The sequence below is a fragment of the Acomys minous genome, assembly GCF_964271855.1.
Source record: "Acomys minous genome assembly, chromosome: 2".
NCBI classification, from domain to species: Eukaryota; Metazoa; Chordata; class Mammalia; order Rodentia; family Muridae; genus Acomys; species Acomys minous.
The window spans coordinates 58,739,315-58,760,220 of record NC_140484.1 but is presented as its reverse complement, the minus strand read 5'-3'; the positions used below and the strand labels follow the sequence as shown (position 1 = coordinate 58,760,220).

The window sequence follows — 20,906 nt, the reverse complement described above, 5'->3', positions numbered from 1 at the left end:
CCTCAGCTGCATAGCAAATTTGAGATCAGCCTAGGCCAGGAGACTCTATTTCAACACATAAAAAGAAAAAAGAATTATTGCTTCTATTAGTAATCACAAAGGTGATATGCGCTATAACAATATAAAAACTTGGGATATTTTATCTTTGAACACACACATATCCACATCTTTTTTTAAATTTTTAAAATTAATTTATTCATATTACATCTCAGTTGTTAGCCCATCCCTTGTATCCTCCCATTCCTCCCTTCCTCCCACTTCCCCCTTACTCCCCTCCCTTATGTCTGTGTCTGAGGGGGATTACCTCCTCCCCCTGTATATGCTCATTGGGTATCAAGTCTCTCCTTGGTGACCTATTGTCTTTCCTCTGAGTGCCACCAGGCATCTCCATCCAAGGGACATGTTCAAATATGGGGCACCAGAGTTCGTGTGAAAGTCAGATCTCCTTCTCCACTCAACAGTGGAGAATGTCCTGTCCATCGGCTAGTCTGGGTAGGAGTTCGAGGTTTACTGCCTATATTTTCCTTGGCTGTTGCCATAGTTTGCAGAGGACCCCAGGGCTCAGACTAGCCTGTAGTTTTCCAGGACCCACTGGATCCTTCTATTTCCTCATTCTCCAAGGCTTCTCACACCTAAAGTCTCAATAGGATGTCCTCCCCTCTGACCCACTATCCTGGTAGGTACAGTTTTTCATGGGGACGTACAACTTGGACTAGTGTCTCGATATAAGTGAGTATATGCCATTTAGCTCTTTTTGCTTCTGATATCCACATCTTTTTATATGCATCCATGTATAGCATACACAACACAGTATCAAATTTGAAGATTTTAGAACACAGAAATAGCCAACCATTAATTGGTCTATATGCAACAGTCCTGAAATATGTGGATATATGTGCATCTTTTTAGCTCATACTATGCACATATGGGTATTCCACTGTTTTTCATTCAACAATATCATGTGGACATTGTGAAATTTGTGTTTCGAATACATGGTATTTAACTTCTGCACATTGACATTCTTTAAAAAAAAAAAACCAAATTACGTACTCTTTAAGAAATTCACATATGTATACAATACATTTTCACCATATCCACTCCCTGCCCCTCCAACAACCCCCAGACTCTCCAAATGCCTCTCTTTCAACTTCAAGCTCTCTTTCTATTTTGTTTTAACCCCTTGAGTCTAGTTAGGGCTTCCACTATGTCCATGGATCCGAGGCCATCCCTCGGAGAATGAGCAGCCTATCAGTGGCCACATCTACCAAGAGGGAAATTACCTCCTCTCCCAGCAGCCGTCAACCACCAACAGTTCCTCAGGTGAGGGTGTGGCCTGGCGAGCCCCTCCTCCACCTTGTCATTCTTCATAATTTTACACTAGAGGTGTTGGAATTTTCATTTTCTTCTTGTTGTGGGTATTCATTTTTGTTTATTGAGACTATTTTGTTTGCACAACTGATGGTAATTTTAGAATCTGGCCTGCTTTTTTTTTTTTCCTGAAAGGAAACTAAAGAGGAGCCCATCTGGGGAAGATGGAGGTCGGGGGACTGGGGGGAGTGGAGGGAAGGGAAGTTATGGCTGGGATGTAATATATGAGAGAAGAATGGAAAAGGAAAAGGATCTCTGTAGGTAGACCAAGCAAAAACCAAACTGAAAATGATTCCACATTCTACCTTTTATAGAGGAGCTTCTGAAGTTGTGTAGTGTAGATTCACTGACTACTTTCTTTGTAGTAACGCAGACGGAAGCCTGGTGAGCAAAGTTTATCGGTATGCGTTGCATGGTTTTTCCTTTGACAATCAGCTACTCACAGAGGCTTATCAATAAGGAGACGTATGAACCATGATGACATCATGCCCTCTTGTCTACACAGTCTTCAGTTTGCCTACCACCATGGTAATGTAGACTTGCTGGTGTGGCCACTAGGAAGGCATGTCCCATCAGAGAAACATAATTCTTCTTATGGCTGAGCCCAGGGCAAACATGTTGAAAGCATTTTGATTAAATTGTCGAGTCTATTGACAACAAATTGATCTTGGAAGAATTCTGGCCTTTAGGCAGATCTTCTGTTTGAGGCAGAAGGCCTTTGATGTTTTTTTTCTGACACTGGCCTTGGCAGATACAGTCATACAGGCCTTTCTTGGAGAAGATGCTTTGCTCTCTACACACCTGGGACTGCTTTGGGCACCAGCTACAGGAAGCTCTGCAGAGCTGGCACTGTCTGGGCTCTGGCAGTGTGGGTGAGTGCTTGCTCTGGGTGAGAGACGACAGCTCTACCATGGGGGAGGAGCCTATGGTACTGAAGGGCTCTGGCTCCAGAATATTGTCACCTTCAGTTGGAGTTCATCTTCTTCCTGAAGGCAGAGCCAAGTATCTGTTCTAAGGCCATCAGCCTGGGGAACTGTACCTACAAGGAGACCTGGCATGGCACTGTCCTCTCTTGGGCTGTGGCCTCTGCTGCTGCTGGCCTACTGGACTCTCCCTCCTGGTGAGTGTGTGGAGGTCTTGAGTGTCAGGGACACGGGTGTATAGAACATAGGCTACCGTGTTCAGGGATGGCACAGGACTAATGATGTCTTATGCCTCATGTGTGCGTTTTTTTCTGCTAACTTTGATTTCGCCAAAGTAACCAACTGGATTCCATAGCAATGCAGAATAGGTATTATGATTGGGAACTATGAAAAAAAGATGGGTAGTGAAAATGAACTCTCGTCCTTCTCCTCTTTCTTGACGGTGTTTCTCTGTATAGCCCTGGTTGTCCTGGAACTCCCTTTGTAGTCCAGGCTTGCCTTGAACTCAGAGATCCACCTTGCCTCTCTGCCTTCTAGTGCTGGAATTAAAGGCATGCCTGGCTGAAGATGAAGCAGTCTAATCGTTTCATTCTAAATGGAATACAGAATGTTATCCTTGTGTTTTTTTTTTGTTGTTGTTTCTATTCCTGAAGATCTGGCTGGCGAGAACTTCGTGAATTTACAGAGTGGTGATAATAAATGTGAAGGCCTACTGCATTTGCAGTATGATGGGCAGTCGGGCTATCTGTGTGGGGACAGCTTGGGGACGCAGGAGGCCTTAGTGATCTGCAGACAGCTTGGCTGCGGCTCTGTGCGTGCTTTTTCCAAGTACATTTTGACCCCCGAAGAGATGAAGCCACCTTGGATGTACAGTGCCCAGTGCCATGGCAAGGAAGCCACCCTGTGGGAGTGCGTCCTGGGATCCTGGGGACCCATCAGTGGCTGCAAATGCCAGTGTGTGCTTGCTATTATATGCTCAGGTAGGTTAGAATGAAATCATGAGCTCTTTAGTCCCTGGGGATTTTTCCCTCAATATTGGTCATGGACGCATTGAGGCAAAAGCCCAGGGAGGGGTCTAGGCAGGTATAAACATATCTTATCCTTGGAGTCTTAACGGTGATGGGTTCTCACCTTCTGTAGACATTTCTCCAATAGCTTTAAATACGATTTCCAAGCTTTTAAAGTTAGCTACTTCCTTTGTTAATATTGACCACTAGAGAGAACGTTCCCATTCTCTGGCTAAGGAGTTAGTCACATGGTATAGGAGGCAGGAGTACTGGCCAACTTCCCCTGGAAAGATGGGATGTATTACCTCAGGGAATTACCTTGGAACACCTCCAGGGGCACCATGGACAACGACTCAATGTGGGCCCCATGGATAGCATACCGAGATTTGGTTTCTCTTCCCTGTCACCAGGTGGGACCACGCGACAAATCGGGCTAGCTGGTGGTAGCAGTCCTTGTGCTGGGGTTCTAGAGGCCATTGGAGTTTCCGGTTTAGCCCTGAGATGTGACTTGCACAAGGAGGAGGCTGGTGTTCTGTGCAGACAGCTGGGATGCGGCGCTGCTTTGCAGTGGTCCAGAGCCCATCATGGAAGGATCGGGAAACAGAAAGAGAAGTACATGATATGCCAGGGAACAGAGCCTGACATCTTACACTGCCAAGCCAATGTGAACTTTCTAGACCAATGCAACCTTCCAATGTACACACAGGTTGTATGCACAGGTACGAGCGTACTTGCTGGATATTTTAGTCTTCATATTGTTATATAGAAACCCAGATATCTAGAATCCTTACCCTAGATTCACACTTGAAAATAATCCACTTTGCCACCAAGAGGCAGTTACAGGAGACCCCGAGGAGTCCCCTGAAAGCAGTGCTTACTACCCTTTCCGTGACACAGATGGCCTTGATCCTTTAGGAGCCAAATGACCAGAAAAGGTGTTTGTGCTCTGAATCCATGTGTCTTCCACAGCTCAAGGGAGACCAGAACAGGGGATCAGGTTCTTTGGTCTGTAGATGCCCCCAGCACGCACTTTGCAGCCCTCTGTGTCAGGGTTAATGAAGGTGGCCCTGTATTCTCCCACACCATTCCTTTCTAGGGACCAGATTGCCAATATCTGCTCATGTCACCCAGCACCTGCAAGGGCCTGCACTGACTTCAGTTGCATTACTCCAGAATTTGTCCCAAGGACACACGGAGGTCTGGCTGGTGGGTCGTGAGCACCGCTGTGAGGGTTCCCTTGGAGTTCTGTGAGAACTGACTTGGGGCACCATCTGTAGGCTAACCCGGACTTGCTCACAGCTCACATGGCTTGCCAGGAGCTGGTGCATGGTGTGGCTGTATCTACATCTGGCTAGGGCTCAGTGCCTGTGTAGAAGCAGGCCTTCCACTGTGTGGCGACAAGTCACTGATGTTCCACTGTTCATTAGATCCTGGACACTGCTGTGGCCATGAGCAATATGCACCACTAAGCTTTTCAGGGGGGAAGTGAGGCAGGTTATGGATTGGCAGGATGTGATGTAATGGAGTCAGGGTGTGGAGGTCTGGTGTTGGTGCTGTGATGACTGTAGTCAGCTAGACGTGTAGCTCAGGACCCATGTCTTCTGACTCGTAGCTTCCGTGGCCTCTGTCTTACCTTCTTTAGCCTTTGTTCATCTTCGCATGTGTCTGCTCAGCCCTGTTACGGAAATCAGAAATAGGTGGCCCGTGATATTGAGTGGCGTTGGTGGTTTTTCATGTTTTGTACGGCAGACCCTTGATAACATGTGCCTCATAACCCCATCCTGTGTGTTGCGTCCCCTGTGATGACGTTTCTTCACCCTAACCTTTGCTTTCTGCTTTCTGCTTTGCGTTGGCATCGTCTCCTGCTTTCTGCTGTCCTTTAGCACTATGCCCAGGGCTTTGGTCTTGAGCTGCTTTGTGTCTGGTGTGGGAGGACCTGATCCACACATTCTACATGGCTATTCAGTTTCCCCAGAACTTTGTTTGAGACATTGTTCTTCCAACATAAATGGCCATCACCCCTTTAAGAAATTTGGTGACTCTAAGTGTGTGATGATTTCTGTACTATTATTTCTCTTCCGCCAGTCTCTGTGTCTAGCCTCATGCCACAGGGCAGCTATCCTGTGAAGTTTTGAAATAAGGAAGCAAGGGTCTAGCTGTTTGTACAGTTGAGAGTTCTTGGGAATTCTCATCTCTACAAGAATACTAGGATTAACGTTCTAACTTTCCAAGCACTTGCTCAGCTTTTGAGAGGGATATCATTGCATCTGCAGACTGATTTGGGTGAGGTCATCATCTTCTTAGACCATGCCCTCAACCCTTGATATGAGGCCTGCTCCCTTCTATGTAGATCTTGTGCAATTTCTTTTTTTTCCTTAATAAACTTATTAGAAATGAAACAGATGGCATCATCTGTCTAGCTGTAGGTCCTTTGCCTGATAATGGTGCCAAGTATCTGTTTCTTCTTGTACAGTAGGCCTTTTGTCCAACCAGAAAGTAGTTTGTTACTTCCATAAAAATCCATGTCATTATTGTGCCAGTGGTCACTTTTTATAGCTCTCAAAGCTCATGGCTGGGTAAGACTGACGATTACTTCTCTTCTCTAGCACCTTTCAGCATTATGAAAGCTGGGCGATAGGGATGGAGTTTCCACGTCAGCACCTACTTGATTTCTTCACCTTCTATGACTCAAGTATGTGGTGTTTTCAGAACATAGGGTCTTACTGTCAGGTTCTGGAGGGTCACCAAGGGCAATGGCGGTAAGATACACTGTTTGAACATCTCTGTAACCTCAGCGGCCAACAACTCTGAAAGAAGCAGCCTACTCCTGACTCTGGACTTTTTATTTGCTAGCTTGTGGTATCTATACAGTGTCCTGGTTAGTATTTTTCATCAACTTGACACAGCTAGAGTCATTAGGGAAAAAGAATCTCAATGGAGAAAATACCTACATCAGACTCCCTGAAGGCAAGTTTGTGGGGAGGGTATTTCTTGATTAATGATTAATATGAGGGGGGCTGAGCAAGCCTTGGAGATCAAACCAGTAAGCAGTGTTCCTTCATAGCCTGTGCTTCAGTTCCTGCCTCCAGGTTTCCTGTTTGAGTTCCTGCCCTGACTTCCTTTCATGATAGACTGTGTAAGCTATAAGAACACCACTGCCATCACTTCCCAGTTTCTTCTGGTCATGGTATTCTATCACAGCAATAGAAACCAAATTAGAAGGAAGAACTGGTACCAGAGAGTGGGACAGACCTGGTGTGATAGAACAGGCTATGTTGTTTCTGGGATGTTCACAGAAGGAGTTTGAGATTTGGGACTGGAAAAGTAAGTGAGTACTTAGAGCCTAGTAGGCTGTGATGGGAGCTTGAAAGCCTTTCTTCAGCAGAAAGAAACACAGAAAATTGAGGCCTGGTTTGGAAGGTTTCAGAGAGAAACCTTCTAAGGGTTTCTATTGGGGGCTAATTGTGTAGTATTTTGAGTTAGGAATGCGTTGTCAGCTGGGGTTGATGAATCAGCTGTGATTAACAAGAGATCAGAAACACTGAAGCAAAATGTTGCTTCGAAAATTTTCTCCGTTAATTAATTTATTCGCTTCACATCCTGATTGCAGTTTCCCCACCCTTCTCCTCCCAGAAATGTTGCTTTGCTGGGACAACTGATTCTGATTCGCTGGGGCTGAGAGATCAGCTGCAGTAAAGAGACCAGCATATTCTTGAGGCAAACTTTTCTGGGGAGCATTTCTTTAGGGTCAGCGCACAGAAGCTGTGATGCGTGACTAGGGTAGGGGTAAAACTGCATCTCATGCTGACTTCCAGACTTGGTAGTGTGTAAAAGCCTCCCCAGGTGGCGACGGTTTTTGTAGCATGAGAACCGTAGGACTTAAGGGATCATAGAAGTTGAGGCTTGACACCACGGTGCAGTGTCCGAGTCTCTAAAGAGAGGCCAGTACAGGCTACTGGGGGAAGATTTAGTCCAGTTGCAATGTGACCCCAGAATTATGGAGATTCCAGTACCAAGGACCGAAGCAGCTGCAGTATGGAGCTGGCTTGAGCCTCTGAGGCAAGCTCTACGTGCTGCAGAGGGCAGACCCTGGCATGTGGCCCTTCCCAGGGCCATTGGAGCCAGAAGAGCATGAGATGTCTCACCCTAGTTGGGATGGCTAAGGCCCCAGAATAAATGACAGAAAATTCTGGTGAGATTGTGGGGAAAGAGGAACCCTCAGTCACTGTTGGTGTGAATGCAAATTGGTGTGGCCACTATGGATATCAGTATGGGGAATACTCAAAAAGCTAAAAAGAAATCCATAATATGACCCAGCTATAGGTAAACCACACCTTGACATATGCCCAAAGGACTTGATATTGTACTATACAGATAGATACCTATTGCCACCCTATCCACAACAGCTAGGAAGTGGAAACAACCTAAATGTCCTTCAGTAGATGAACGGATGATGCAAATGTGTGGAATGTGTACACAATGAGCTACTATTCAGATGTAAAGAAAAATAAAATTATGATACTTGCAGGTAAATGGATAGACTTAGAAAAAGGTACCGTAGCCCACATCCAGAAACACAACACCATATGTTCCCTTTCACCTGAAGTTCCTAGCTCCAGAACCTCAGGTGTGAGTATACAACACCGAGTAACCACAGAAACCAGGAAGGTATAAGGGACATGGGTGGTGGCAAGGGAGTGGGGCTACTGAGAGGGATAACAGGATACGGGCAATGTGAATCTGGAAATAGAAAAACTGGAAGGAGGTTCCAACTGGACAGGAGGGAAGGGGGTCAATACAGGGGCATTGAGGGACAAGGGACAAGTTGTTTAAAAAAAGACTGAGAGAGCCATATTAGCCTATATTTCGTCAAAGGCTTTTTCAGCACCTAATGACATGATCATGTGTTTTTTTTTTCTTTCTGTTTGTTTATATGGTGGATGTTGAACCATCCCTGCACCCCTGGAATGAAGCCTACTTGATCATGGTGGATGATGTTTTTGATGTGTTCTTGAATTTGGTTTGCGAGTATTTTATTGAGTATTTTTGCATCAATTTTCATAAGGGAGATTGGTCTGAAATTTTCTTTCTTTGTTGGGTTTTTATGTAGCTTAGGTATCAAGGTGGCTTTGGCCTTATAGAATGAGTTTGGCAATGTTCCCTCTCTATTTTGTGGAATAGTTTGAAGAGTATTGGTTATTATCTCTTCTTTGTAAGTCTGGTAGAATTTTGTGCTAAAGCCTCTTTCCTGGACCTTTTTTTTCCTTTTTGATAAACTCTTGATGACTGTTTCTAATGCCTAAAATGATACTATATCTTAAAGGGAATTATACCACTTGAGTTGACAATACTTTGTACAAGGATCATAGATTAATAAAGACCCAGTACTAGGCCCCAGAAATCTCCTTTAGAATGGTTGACGAGGATACTTCAATTGACTCCCCAGACAATATAAGCCGTTGCTGTTGTCTTTGATTGTCTCTCGGAGGGGGAAGGTAAGCTCATATTGCTGAAGACACAGACATTTAGAACACAGGACTAGATTACTTGAGTTGTATCCTCTTATAAGTGAGTACACTCCATGCATAAAAACATGTTGATCAATGGAATGGAATCCAGAAATAAACCCACACCTATGGACACTTGACTTTTGACTAAGAAGCCAAAACCATACAATGGAACAAAGAAAGCATATTCAACAAATGGTGCTAGTCTAACTGGATGTCTCCATGTAGGAAAATGCAAATATGTTCATACTTATCACCCTGCACAAAACCTAAATCCAAGTGGATCAAAGACCTCACCATAAAATCAGATACACTAAATCTAATAGAAGAGCAAGAGGGGGAATAGCCTTGAACTAATTGGTACAGGAGACAACTGTCTAAACAGAACACCAGCATCTCAGGCTTTAAGAGAAACAATTAATAAATGAGACCCTTGAAACTGAAAAGCCTCTGTGAGGAAAAGGACACTGTCAATAGGACAAAACTGCAGCCTACAGAATGGGATAAAATTTCTAATTAGTTATCCAATACAAGCTGGTCGGCACTGAAACCACGTGTACACCACTAACAAAACTTGTGTGTGTGTGTGTGTGTGTGTGTGTGTACACATACATATATGTATGTAACAATAATAAAGAAAAAGAGGCTATCAGTTTTAAAGTGGGGGACATGGGAAGAATGAAAGGAGGAAAGGGAAAGGAGTAAGTAATGCAATTCTATTTTAATTAAAACATATAAAAAAGATTAACCATCATAGTAGATATTTACTTTCAAGAATTTCCTTATGTTTAGAATTTCTGTTTAGAGACCTGGTATTAGCAGGTATGTTTGCCTTGTACTTGAGTTGGCATTTCCCCTTATATTAAAAATTTTTTTCTTTCTTTGTTTTCTGTCTTTGGAAGCATGATTCAATTGTGGTCTGGAAAGGCTCTTCTTCTGTTCATATCTACTGAGCTTATGAATACCTCTCATGTTTGGAAGCCCACTTCTTTTCCTAAATGAGAGAAATTTTCTGCTATAAGTTAACTGCTATTCTGTGTCTTTATTTAGTTTAATTTATCTTGAGACTCAATTTCTTCCATCTCAGGAATTCTTAGGCTTGGCTTCTTGAGCATGTTCATTCATGCCTCCTTTACTTATGTGTCCTTGAACATGGAGCTGTCAGTGGTCTCTCTTCTGCTTAAGGTCTAATATTTTGGTGATGCTTTTCACTGTTTATATATTTGCTTCACTAAGCTTTTCATTTCCAATATTTCTATTTATTTTTTTCAAAGTTGTAAAAGGAACTTTTATTCTCCTGTTTCAATCGTTGTCTCAGAGGAAGATTGTTCCCTCTGTCTGCTAACCTAGTCCTAGTCCTGGAAGCTTCTAGCCTCCATACAATCTATCCTAGAATGTTTTCAGCCTCTGAGACTTGCTGCCTAATAAGGTCACTCTGTCTTGTTCTTACCGAGCTCTGGGCTGGCTAGTTCAACTCAGCTGTTCTGGATCAAACTCCTCTCCCATCTGACTTATTCAATCTGGCTTCCCTTTCAGGCCCTGAATTGCTCTGCTTGGCCTCAAACTAACTCCAGAAATCCTGGCTCCTTCTGGTTCTTTGGCTCATTCAGTCTTCACCTGAGTATAGCGTGTTGTCTCTCTGCAACCTGTCTCTCCATTACTTTCCTGTTAAAACTGCCTCCCCTTCTCTCTGCATTGCCCCTTAAGTGCTTCCCTTTCCTCTCTCTTCTCGTAGGAGTTGCGGATACCCTATTCTATCAAGTCTTTTTCTGATTTGTCATGTTCTTCTTCTGCCAATTAATTAGACATCATTTTCAGATATGGGTGTTTCCTTCTTTTTTTTTTTCAATTTTTAAAGTATTTTATTTTTTTTAATACATTTTTATTAATTTATACATATTACATCTCAGTTGTTAGCCCATCCCATGTATCCTCCCATCCCTCCCTTCCTCCCACTTCCCCCCCCTACTCCCCTCCCCTATGTCTGTGTCTGAGGGGGATCTCCTCCCCCTGAATATGCTCATACGGTATCAAGTCTTTCCTTGGTGACCTATTATCTTTCCTCTGAGTGCCACCAGGCATCTCCATCCAAGGGACATGATCAAATATGGGGCACCAGAGTTTGTGTGAGAGTTAGATCTTCTTCTCCACTCAACAGTGGAGAATGTCCATCGGCTAGTCCGGGTAGGGGTTCAAGGTTTTTACTGCCTATTTTTTCCTTGGCTGTTGCCACAGTTTGCGGAGGACCCCAGGGCCCAGACTCTCCTGTAGTTTTCCAGGACCCACTGGATCCTTCCATTTCCTCTTTCTCCCAGGCTTCTCACACCTAAAGTTTCAATAGGATGTCCTCCCCTCTTACCCATTATTCTGGTAGGTACAGTTTTTCATGGGGACGTGGGTGTTTCCTTCTATAAACTAATTTTACCTTCATTATTTAGCATTAAAGGCATGTACAACCATGCCTGGACCTAAGCTTTTTTCTACTTGATACTTGCTCTATACCAGCCTGGGCTAGAACACAGATCTGTTTGCCTCTGTCTCCTGGATTAAAGGTGTGTGGCATATGCCTGTAATCCCAGAACTCAGGGAGGGAGAGGCAGGTGATCCCTGTGAGTTCAAGGCCAGCCTGCTTTATAAGTAACAAGTGAGTCCAGGAGTCAACTTGGTCTACAAAGCAAATCCAGGACAGCCAAGGCTTCACAGAGAAACCCTGTCTCAGAAAAATAAGTGTGTTTGTATTCCAGCCAGATCACACAGACCTAGAAGGTCTTTGGATGAGATCTCTTGCCAGAGCAGCCATGTTCTGAATTAAAATTCCCCTACACAAAACATTGGTTTTCTTTCCGAGTTTGAGTTTCTCATTGGTGTGACTTTCTGCTTGCTACTGAATTGCTCACCGGCTGTGGTGACTTTCCCGTCTGTTTCTATCTTTCTTCTCCAGCTCCTCCTCCTCCTCTTCCTCCTCCTCCTCCTCCTCCTCCTCCTTCTTCTTCTAAAAAACCTCATTACTCTGTTTGTTTGTATTTTACCCATTTCAATAACTTTCAACTCATCAGTACAATAATTATAGGTTTTTGGTTATTTTGCCTTTCCTTTACATTGTTCTGTGTTTCTGTGTTACAATTTGTGCATCTACTGGCTTGGATTTCCCCTCCAGTTTTACCGGGACTCTTCTTAGTGAGCAGACTACTGCTGAGGACTCAAGCCATACTACTCCCCAAGGGGAAGAATATACGCGATGTAATAGAAACCACATCGGACTGAACAAGATAGAGAAATACATTGAAACAAACCATGACACACAAACTTACCCACAATAACCAAGAACCAGAACATGGCAAATGCTATAAAATTGAAATGAAGTTATTTAGGGAAGAGGTTGAAATGTGAATGGATGAAATAAAAGAAGGAAACATGGAAGGGCTAAGCAGAGGCTAGGTAAAAACAAGCTTGAACAAAGTGAACACACAAAAAGAAACAATGTTTGAGAACAATGTTAGGGAGAGAAGGACGAAGAGGAAGAGCTTTATTATTATTTTTTTCAGACAGCCATACACAGTTTTGGTTGGTCTAAAGCTCAATATGTAGATCAGACTGCCTCTCCCTCAAGTTATAGAAATCTACCTTCCTCTGCCTTCTGAGTGCTTTTTTTTTTTATCACAGCAATAGAGTCCCTAAGCAAGACATCCTTCCAGCACTGGGGTATAAACGTGTATCACCACATCCAGCTGTTTTCAGCCAGACTCTGGGGGAATTCAGAGTCTGGTACTCATGGTACTGCTGCAGGCCTTTATAGACTAAGTCATCTCCTTAGTCTAGAATTACTGTTGTCAATATTTTCTTATGATAATTCGAATGTTTTCCCATTTCTGTCTTTCCATGAGAAACTGACAGCTCATCTTATTTTAATTCCCAACGGTGTCAATATCCACTTACTTGTTGCTGCTTCTAAGACTGATCGTAATGCAGTCTTTTTAAAAAAATTAAAATATAAACATAATCATACCACCATTTCTCCTTTTCTTCTTTAAACCCCTCCCATGAACTCACTTTATGGTCCCTTGATACATCAACAATGTGGCTCCCTAGACAAGACCTGAACAACAACAGTATCGGCAGATATGTACTCCTCTTTTCAAGTTCTCATTATGTTAACATTTTCAATTTAGTAGTACATTTTGTTACTATTGTTCCAGTTGACCAATAAAAAAAATACATATTTAAAGTATACAATATGCTTTGATATGTACACATTGTGTAGCATCCAATCAAGGTAATTGATATATTTATTAGGCCTCATAATTATCATTTACTTATAGTGAGAACAGTTAAAATCTGTCTCTAGTGCAACAATAGTGACTACATTGCACAATGGAGCCCTTAAGATTACCTTGTAACTAAATTACAGTGACCTTTGACCACGCCTCTTGCATCCATGCCAATGATCTTCCCAACCTCAAAGCCTCTGGTAGCCAAAATGCTACTCAGCTTCTTTGAGTACATGTATGGTCATGTGGTGGCAATTACCCTTATGTCTCTGGCCTTTTAACATAACACCGTGTCCTTCAGATTCATCCATGTTCAAGATAAAGGAGTTCTTTCTTGTTAAAGGGTAGATAGAACACCACAGTGTGCACATGGACCTCTATCTATCTATCTTTCTTTCTTTCTCTCTTCTTGAAACAGACAGACTGTCTATTACAAACAACACAGGGGTGGATGTTGGAGTACAGATGTTTCTAAACACATCGATTATCTTTCCTTAGGGTATCCACACGGTTATACTACATTTCCTATACAGCTCTCTGCTCTTGGTCTTTTCTCTTCCTTTCTTCTATTTATTATTATTTTTTAATTTTTAATTTTATTTTTATTAATTTATTCTTCTCCCATCCCTTCCTCTATCTTTTTTTTTTCCATTTTTTTATTATTAATTTATTCTTGTTACATCTCAATGGTTATCCCATCCCTTGTATCCTCCCATTCTTCCCTCCCTCCCATTTTCCCCTTATTCCCCTCCCCTATGACAGTTCCTGAGGGGGATTACCTCCCCCTCTATATGATCATAGGGTATCAAGTCTCTTCTTGGTAACCTGCTGTCCTTCCTCTGAGTGCCATCAGGTCTCCCCATCCAGGGGACATGGTCAGAGGTGTGGCACCAGAGTGTGTGAGAACGTAATATCCCACTCTCCACTTTACTGTGGAGAGTGTTCTGTCCATTGTCTAGATCTGGGTAGGGGTTTAAGGTTTACCGCCTGTATTGTCCTTGTCTGGTGCTTAGTTTGAGTGGGACCCCTGTGCCCAAATCTGCCTATCATAATGTTCTACTTGTAGGCTCCTAGGACCCTCTGGGTCCTTCTACTTTGCCTTTCTCTCATGAATCTCACATCTAGAGTCCCACTAGAATGTCCTCTCCTCTGTCTCTGTTTCCTGGTAAGTGAAGGCTTTCGTGGGACATGCCCGTTGGGCTAATATGCAGATATAAGTGAATATATACCATTTGAGTCTTTCTGCTTCTGAGTTAACTCACTCATTATGATCATTTCTAGCTCAATCCATTTATCCACAAATTTTGGGAATTCCTTGTTTTTAATAGCTGAATAGTATTCCATAGTGTATATGTACCACAGTTTCTTTATCCATTCTTCTACTGAGGGACACTTAGGCTGTTTCCATGTTCTGGCTATTATGAATAGGGCTGCTATGAACATGGTTGAGCAAATTTTCTTGCTGTGTGCTGGAGCATCTTCTGGGTATATTCCAAGGAGTGGAATAGCTGGGTCCTGAGGAAGCCTATTCCCATTTTTCTGAGATAGCACCAGATAGATTTCCAAAGTGGTTGTACTAGTTTGCATTCCCACCAGCAATGAAGGAGTGTTCCTCTCTCCCCACATCCTCGCCAGCATGTGGTGTCGCTTGAATTTTTGATCTTAGCCATTCTGATGGGTGTAAGATGGAATCTCAGCGTTGTTTTGTAATTAAACATGTTCATACAACATATTTGGATCATATGTCTCCTCCCCCAACTCCTCTCAGATCCTCCTCGCCTCCCTTCCTACCCAACTTTATGTTCTTTCTGTCATTAAAAAAACCCAAAACCCAAAACTAAAAAACAAGACAAGATGCCGCCCCCTAAACAAAACGGGACAAAAAGATTGCTCCCCCACAAGTTTACAGAGCTTCCTTTGTGTTGGCCAGCTACTCCTGAGCATAGGCCCTGCCTGGAGTGACTCTCCATTGGGGGAAAAAACCCTATTTTCCCTTTTCCAGCACTAAATTTCTTTATGGTTAGGGGTGGGACTCTGTAAGCACTTCCCCTTCACCTGGATCCCCTCAGGCTTGACCCTCTGCAGGGCTTGTGCACGATGCCGCAGTCTCGTGCATTAATGTATGTGTCAGTCCTGCTGTGCCTGGAAGACGTTATTTCCTTGCAGTCATTCATCACCTCTGGTTCTTACACAGATGCCTGAGGCTAAAGGTGAGGGATTTGAGGAAGGCATCACATGACCACTGAATGCTTTGCTTTGTCCAGTTTTGGGTCTGTGTTAATTGCCATTTACTACAAAAGCAAGCTTCTCTGATAAGGGTTGAGCAGTACACTGATTTATGGGTATAACAAATGTCACCAAGAGTCACTTTATAGCTACATTTCTTTAGCATAAAAATAGAAGTAAGTCTTTCCCCTAGGCTCATGACCTATGTAGTCTCAGGTTCTTGGTATATAATATTAGGTCTAGCTTGGTGTAGAATATTAGGTATAGCTTGCATTTCATCCATCTGCTGCAGGAGGGTCCCTTGTCCTCAGCATGTTAGTGTTTAGGAACCTTGCAAAGGACCCGATTACCAGGAGAGGGCAGCTTAGCAGAAAGGCGCAGAATCCAGTGGGAATTCCCAGGCAGTGCTGAGCTCTTCTTGGTTAAGAGCTCCAGGCCTCACTTTCCACCATCCTTCTCTGTCTACATTTTGACTAGTTCTTCTCCTCTCTGGAAGCGGTCAGGGAACTGCCCCAAGTTCTTCGTATAGGGAAGCTAGGTGAAGGCTCTAACCCTGACTAACAAAGTTGGAGAGCAGGAGAATGCCTTTCATTTGTTTTATTTGTGAGAAATCCTGTGGACACTTTGTGCTGACCTCATGAGAGGGGACTTTTGTGTCCTAGGCACTGGCCTTAGCGAGTTAGGGCAGAGCCATGATTGAAGTGGAAAAGGCTGAGGAGAGGGGTGGCTGTGGGTGTGGGAGAAAGCCTCCCTCTGTGACTAGAGCTCTTTTAGTGTTCAGCCTCTGAAACACGTTTTCACAATGGCTGACCCTGAGGTGCTCTGATACTGGTATCAGAGTCAACAAAGTCTACTGAGCACAGGAGGGTTCCTGTGGTCATACACTGTGCCACCATTTTGTCATTCTTAATAATTTTTAATTAAAGAACACTGAGGTTTTTTTCCTTTTGCAGAGCTTACTTTCTTTTTCTAAAAAATAATTTAATTAATTTATTCAGATGACAGCTCAGTTGAGAACACTGGATTTTTAATTTGACTCTAGATATTGAAAATTATGTCACGCCAATATATAAAAATTAAGCTTATTTTGCATCAATATCCAGAATTCTATATCAATGAATTAAAAGTAACCTTGTGAGTAACAATTAAGGCCTTAAGTTGAGAAGTAGATTCAATCCTATCATCTCTATATATTTTTATATTTCCCCTTCTATCTTTTCAACCCCTAACTCGAAACCTAAGAAAGAAAAAGAATAGAAAAGAGAGACATCCCTGAGTCCAATTTAGTTTTATTTCTGAATAGTAACTTACAGCCAACTCCCAATGAAAATAAACCTCTATAGCCCAAGAAAGTAACCAAAAACCTACCTATCTCCCCTTAAGGGAAATGGAACATTGCTCTTTTAAGGTTTCTTCCAGCTGAAATGGGATGAATAATACCTTTGTAGGGGTCCAAATACAATTGGTGAAAATGGTTAAATAAGCTAACAATAGCATTTGTGGTCCAGTTTCTAAATGTTGAGAAATTCCAGGCTTAATAGAAGTTCTGTGTGGGACAGTCTGAAATGCTGGACCAATTGGGATTGGAAGCTTTCTTCAAAGCTGTTCTGTTCTGATGAGGAACAGCAACTGAAGCACTTGGTGCTGGAACATGAAGGATGCAGGATGTCAGCGTCCAGCATGCTGGGAGGAATTATCCTGTCAGGTCCGATCTAGCGTCAATGTCCAATTCTGAAAACATAATTTCTCACAAGCATTATACAGTCATAGAACTATAAATGTATGAGGTGTGCAGGATGCACAGAACAATTAAGACTAGTTCAAATTTAAAATTATTCTTCTCACATTTATATATATTTCTATTGTATGTGAGGTACTGTACCCATACAATTCAAGTAGAATGCAAGGTTTACCTCCAATACTTTGAAAGTGCTATTCTAGGCTGTTTAGAATAAGTAAGTTATACAAGTTGTTAGTTGATCAAATCATGGTTATGTCAATTACCACTCTATTTATATGATAAGAAAATACATATACATATAACAGATAGATATGATTCTATAAATAGATAAGGTAAAATAGTTAGATAAAGTTTTTGAAAACCTTGGAGACCTACAGAATATGACATTTAAAGATTAAAAAAACATTTTAAAGATTCATTGACAATAAGACAGGTTAACTGCTGGCGACATCCAGCCTGACTCAAAGAAGATGATGAGCATCAAAGAACCTCCTTAGGTAGGTGGCTTCAAATGTGGCATACAAGCCACTGGGCAAAATGCCCTTGTTTCGGCCACTGACAGAATTTTGCCTAAAAATGGGCAAGTTTGGATTCAGGCAGAGTCAATGGCCAAACTCTGCCAAGACAGGGTAAGTAAGTCCTCAATAGCTCTTGCCACACAAATATGTGTTTCAGATGTGCTTGGCCAGAAGGCTGAAGATGATGCTCCAACATTATAGAGAGTTTTGGGTGACTGTTCAGGCAGCAAACTATCTCTGTAATTTTTTTCCACTTTGGAAGCTGCTAACATGCACTTCCTGTTTATTCAGGTAATTAATTTTATTCCTTCCCAAGTCTCTGATGGAGTTGAAGACCAGATAATTTAGTTTTACAATTAAGCTTAGTTGTTTAGGGATTTAGATGTTTTTAGGCCTAGATAGATGTGTTAAGTTGATAGAGATTAGATATGATGGATATTGATTTACATTCAGAATTTTGGACTCACCAAGATAAGAAAGATGTTTTCTTCAAGGTAGTCAAATACAAATAGCCAAAACACTATGAATGCAACATTAATATAATTCCTGATTTTTTTGTGGTTCTTGTTGTATGTAGTTTATTTTATATATGTGTGATAATATAAATGTATATATAAAAATAAAAAAAGAACAAGTACAAAAAAAGAAGTACAAAATTGAATAAAGCCAAAAAGAAAAAGAAAAAAAGAAAATTGTGTCATGGGTTCTCATATGTCTTTTGATTGGCTGAGCTAATTCTATCAGCATAACTGATGTTTGTTATGAAGTTTTAAAGGATATAAGTACAGAAAATTTAACCTGCTAAAAATGGTTGTTTGAAACCATGTGCTATAGATTCATCAAGAACTTTCCTTTCCTGTTCTCTCTCACTTTCTCTCTTTTTCTTTCTTTTCTTCCGTTCTTTCTTTCTTTCCTCCTTCATTCCTTTCTTTTTTTCTTTCTATTTTTTTGCAGACATAAAGATACTGGACCAAGGGGCAAAATCCATCTCAGTATAAATTCCGTATGTCCACCTTGACAAAGAATACTTCATAATGGCTCAGCAAGTTGACAGATGAAAAGTGATCTTAATGGTGTTGTGTTCTCTTGTCTACACATTTGTTAGTGTATCTTCCAACCTCATGATGTGGACTTGCTTATGTGGCCATTTCTTTTTTTTTTTTCTTTTTTTTTTATTTATTTTTATTAATTTATTCTTGTTACATCTCATTGGTTATCCCATCCCTTGTATCCTCCCATTCTTCCCTCCCTCCCATTTTCCCCTTATTCCCCTCCCCTATGACAGTTCCTGAGGGGGATTACCTCCCCCTCTATATGATCATAGGGTATCAAGTCTCTTCTTGGTAACCTGCTGTCCTTCCTCTGAGTGCCATCAGGTCTCCCCGTCCAGGGGATATGGTCAGAGGTGAGGCACCAGAGTGTGTGAGAAAGTAATATCCCACTCTCCACTCTACTGTGGAGAGTGTTCTGTCCATTGTCTAGATCTGGGTAGGGGTTTAAGGTTTACCGTATGTGGCCATTTCTTATGTAGGCATGCTACCACAGGGAAGCATGCACTTCTTTGGCATCTGGGATCAGGGAAAATATATTTTTCAGTGCTGTGATCAAATTGCCAAGCCTGTCTGCTGACAATATACTGATCTTGGAAGGACCCAGCTCCTCATTCAGATCTTCTGTGCGAGGCCCTTGGTGTCCTTTCTGACACTGGCCTTGGCAACTATAGCCATCTGACCTTGCTGGGAAGAGACTCCTTGTCCTCCTCATACCTGGGACTGTGATGGATACCAGCTGCGGGAAGCCCCACAGTGCTGGCACTAGCTGGGCTCTGGCTCGGTGGGTGAGTGTTTGTTCTGGGTGACAGATGACAGCTCTGATGTGGGGGAGGATCTCAGGTTGCTTAAGGGCTCTGGCCTCAGAACAGTGTCACCCAGAGTTAGAATCCACCTTCTGTCTGAAGGCAGAGATAGGTACCATCAGCCTGGGGAACTGTACTTACAGGGAGACCTGGCATGGACCTGTCCTCTCATGGGCTATGGCCTCTGATGCTAGCTTGTTGGAGCCTCTTTCCTGGTGAGTGTATGCTTGCCCTGGGTGTCAGGGACACAGGCATATGGAACATAGGTGACTGTGTTCAAGAATGGCACGGGCTGATGATGCCTGATGTTTCATGTGTGCGTGCACGTGTGTGTATTCCTTTCTACTAACTTTCATTTTTTTTGTTTTGTTTTTTTCTTTTTTTTTCATTTTTTCTCCTTTATTAATTTATTCTTGTTACATCTCAATGGTTATCCCATCCCTTGTATCCTCTCATTCTTCCCTCCCTCCCATTTTCCCCTTATTCCCCTCCCCTATGACTGTTCCTGAGGGGGATTACCTCCCCCTAACTTTCATTTTTTTACCGAAGTGACTGTTTTGATGCTAGCACAGTGCAGTGTTAGTGCTGGGGAATTTGTGGACAAGGAAGAATTGTGATGGATGGCAAAGATGAGCTTTCCAATTACAGAGAGTTCTCAACGAAAACCTCAGAATGGTCTTCCTGTGTTGTCTCCTTGTCTCTGAAGGTGCGTCTCCAGAGGACTCTGTGAGTATCATTGGGGGTACAGATTACTGTAGTGGCAACTTGCATGTGCAGTACGACGGACATCAAGGCCTGGTGTGTGGGGACCCAAGTTGGAGTCTGAAGGAGGCTTCAGTGACCTGCAAACAGCTTGGCTGTGGCAGGGCGCAGTATACCTACCAGCATATTTTGAGACCTGAAGAGATGGAGATGCCTTTGCTTTATGGCGTCCAGTGCCATGGTGAGGAAGCCACAATCTGGGAGTGCTCCTCGGGGTTCTGGGGGCCCACTGATGGATGTGAGTGCCAGTGTATAGTGTCACTTTCCTGTTCAGGTGAGTCAGCTTGGGTCCCCAGCTCCTCCTTCCCTGCCTTGGAACCAAACCAAGGGAACCGAGACAAATGTCAAAGGGGAGGAGAGAGGCTCTGGCTGGATGTGGGTTCTGTTCCCTATAGATTCTTCTGGTGATAGACTTGGTGAGAGCTTTCCTTCCATGACTTTGGGGAGCTCAGCTTTCATTCTCTCTGGACCCTTTCTCGGTAACTTTTTTCCCCTGGGGTCCACTGCTTCCTAATGTCAGCCACCAAGATCTTTTTTGTTGTTGTTGTTGTTTGCCTTGGAGCACTTCAGGAAACACCTTGGGGCTTGTCATACCCTCTTGGTGTTCAGATTTCAACTCCAGCTAGGGAGAGTTACTCACTGCTTGAGACAGCTGCCCTGACCAGGCTCCCTTGGCACCCACTCTATCGATTGTGTGTCCTCAAATCACGACACTGTAACCCTAGGAGGAT

At 42.8% G+C, this 20,906-nt stretch overlaps 1 protein-coding gene across 1 annotated transcript in view; it reads left to right on the top strand.

The window, feature by feature from the left end:
- The first annotated feature begins 2,378 nt into the window (after window positions 1-2,378).
- LOC311586538 (scavenger receptor cysteine-rich domain-containing protein SCART1-like) overlaps window positions 2,379-20,906 on the top strand; it is a 58,908-nt gene continuing 40,380 nt past the window's right edge. Inside the window, exons 1-3 of the mRNA XM_084762618.1 lie at window positions 2,379-2,488; window positions 2,945-3,271; window positions 3,709-4,017. Of these exons, the coding sequence (XP_084618744.1) occupies window positions 2,425-2,488; window positions 2,945-3,271; window positions 3,709-4,017 (700 nt within the window). The 5' untranslated portion in view covers window positions 2,379-2,424. The remainder of the gene's footprint in view (window positions 2,489-2,944; window positions 3,272-3,708; window positions 4,018-20,906) is intronic.